Source organism: Sphaeroforma arctica, assembly GCF_001186125.1.
Source record: "Sphaeroforma arctica JP610 unplaced genomic scaffold supercont1.1637, whole genome shotgun sequence".
Lineage (NCBI taxonomy): Eukaryota > Ichthyosporea > Ichthyophonida > Sphaeroforma > Sphaeroforma arctica.
Genome location: NW_014038921.1, coordinates 10,012 through 12,634, shown reverse-complemented (window position 1 = coordinate 12,634; position 2,623 = coordinate 10,012). Strand labels below are relative to the sequence as shown.

The window sequence follows — 2,623 nt, the reverse complement described above, 5'->3', positions numbered from 1 at the left end:
TAATAGTAACTACCTAATATAACTAACTTACTAACTATACTATACTATACTACGGGTACGTACTTAGTTATTTACGTATACTATATAATATGTGTGTGTGTGTGTGTGTGTGTATGTATGTATATGTATGTATGTATGTAGACATAATATATATATATATGTCTGTGTCTGTATCCCTCCACTTCACATTGCCACCCAGGTAGGTTTTGCTCACCTCTGGCATGTCCTATTTTTATCATTATAGGTGCGAAGTCTACTCGAATATGGAGCTGATCCCTCACTTCAAAATTCAGACGGGACTGTGCCTTCAGGTCTAACGAGACTTGAGGAAATAAAGAGGCTACTTCCATATTGTCACCCTGTTACAGGTACGCATGGTAAAGTACACCAAGAGAACACACGAATTACCTTCTCATTATAGTGCTGAAAGAACTATTCGCAGTATCTGGTAACCCCTATTATATCTCAAGTCGCATATATTGGACCCGCCAAGTTGTATGAATACCTTCTGTTAACTCACTTACAGCCGACAAATCACCTGCTAAAGCCGAAGAAAAGGCAAAGGAGGACCAGGCACCGTCCTTCATTCCGTCGTATCTGAAATATCCAAGCTTCCCCTATAGTGACGTATGTTGCGAAACTTTGTGCAGGCTATCTGAATGCCCTCAAGTGAGAAACGTGACCCAACGTTCGCTACTTATTCTTTCAACAGTCGCGTTTCAAATAATGAGGAATAAGCCACTTTTCGAAATCAATTCCGTAATACGTTTGCGCAACGGGTTGCTGAAATCGGGACTTATACGCCGCATGCCATTCGACTGCGGTGTCCCAGTCGATGTTCACATTCCCTGCGTTGTTCTGCACAGGCCACCAATGCGCCAGTGGAGTCCACCCCGCAAGTAGCGCAAGTACCTGCACCAACAACACAGACACCGGCCCAGGAAGTTCCATATTCGCAGACTCAGAGGAACACACAGACGCCAACACAAGCGCCACAAGCACGCCCAGAACCTAGGGCCGGGCCGAGTGTGCAACCAACTACACCACAACACACACACACGGGGGCCTCCAACGGCAGCAGTGGGGATGGGGGCAGACGTGGTGGGTACGAAGCCAGCGATGATGTGCACAAGAAGGCCATAATCCTGTCATACATCAATGACTTGTTACAGCAGGAACGCATATCGAGAGACGTGGCTTTCTATCTCGGTGAGTGTTCTGAGCGATTTGACTTTCTTATCCGTTTTATGAGATTATGAAAGTGTCGTGTTGTATCTACAATGTTGTGTAATTCATATTATATCATACACTCTCCCGCCAACGAGTCATCGTTTTGACTGTTAAGCGTGCGCTTATAACTCTGCCGTGTGCCGTAGTGTTTGTTTGCTATCGCTTTATTGAAAATAGGGTGTCTCTCACGGTTTCCATAGTAACACACCTGTGCTGGTGCTCTACCTCTGCACAACAGTGTCTTGAGAAGTAGGGCGTTCGTGATAAGTCCGCCCACTGTTTTATTGGAAATTTCATATCTGCCTTTCAACATTCGTGTTGACACATCACCATTCAATCAGTGCAGCAGTATGCCTGAAGTACAGTTGTGACTCAACTTATCCACCTTATCTCATGCACAGCCCATAGGCTGTTCAGCCAGGAGGATGACATTGGCCTGCATGTGATGTATGCTGCATTTGGTCAGAAGGGCTTACACGACGCCTTCGTTGCGTGGATTCCAATGACCTATCCAGCAATCGGGCACTCTGTGTCCCATTAGTACTACTTATCTAGGCAGTGGTATAGGCTCGTAGATTCCACTGAACGGATTTACAAAATGAAGTTGATGCCATGGGAGGGATGTCTTGAGGCGAGTACACAACAGCACGTGGTTGTTGAGTTGGTTCCCAAATGCTGCGGGAAACACGCATCGGCAGGCACATCTGAGAGGCGAAGGGCGGCCTTAGGTGGCGAGCGGTGTCGTACTATTCATTTCCCCTGTACGAACCTATTGGATGTGGCAGCCACGCTTGCCCCCACAGGTATCAGGACGCACTTTGATGGTATCTCATTGCATTGCAGGTACTGTTTGATCTGTGCTCGGCCAGCCTGCGTCGTGTGACTTCGCTTGTGGGAAGGGATTGCAGTCGTCGCATGTCTCCATTTCCCGTACTCGTTTCAGTTTGGGAACTGAGTGGGTAGATGTAGTTTACATGCTCTGCCTGCTGTGCAGAGACAGCTTGAGATCAGATCTTAGCAAGTAGGCAGACACTGGCCTCGTGAGGTTATTGAATAAATCGCACCAGCGGCTGCGTCTCTGCCAGCCCAGTAGAGAAGTGGTCAAAGGCACATAGCATCGTATTGGCCCGCACAAATAACCGTTTAATACAAACTTCATTTCTTCACAAATTGTTGATCTGAATGCTTCTTGATAGTTTGTAATAAACTACAGAAAATTAGGAATTGAATACCCAATGCACAAGAGAAGTTCACTGGGCGTGGCCTATGTGATACTTGTAGAACCGCAGGAATGTGGTCTCTTCTCGTACCTGAAACTTGGGAATACCAGGAATTGGCTTAGAGGTATATGATGCTGCAACCTGTAGCAAACACTGGCAGCTAGACATGTAGA

At 46.5% G+C, this 2,623-nt stretch overlaps 1 protein-coding gene across 1 annotated transcript; it reads left to right on the top strand.

Annotated features, from left to right (window-relative positions):
* Positions 1-243: 243 nt before the first annotated feature.
* On the top strand, positions 244-2,372 carry SARC_11337 (hypothetical protein; the record flags this gene model as incomplete). Its single annotated transcript, XM_014294580.1, has 4 exons — positions 244-368; positions 527-627; positions 867-1,209; positions 1,632-2,372. Coding segments are annotated over 4 exons (709 nt in total), but the record flags the coding sequence as incomplete, so codon positions are not given.
* Between the last annotated feature and the right edge of the window lie 251 nt (positions 2,373-2,623).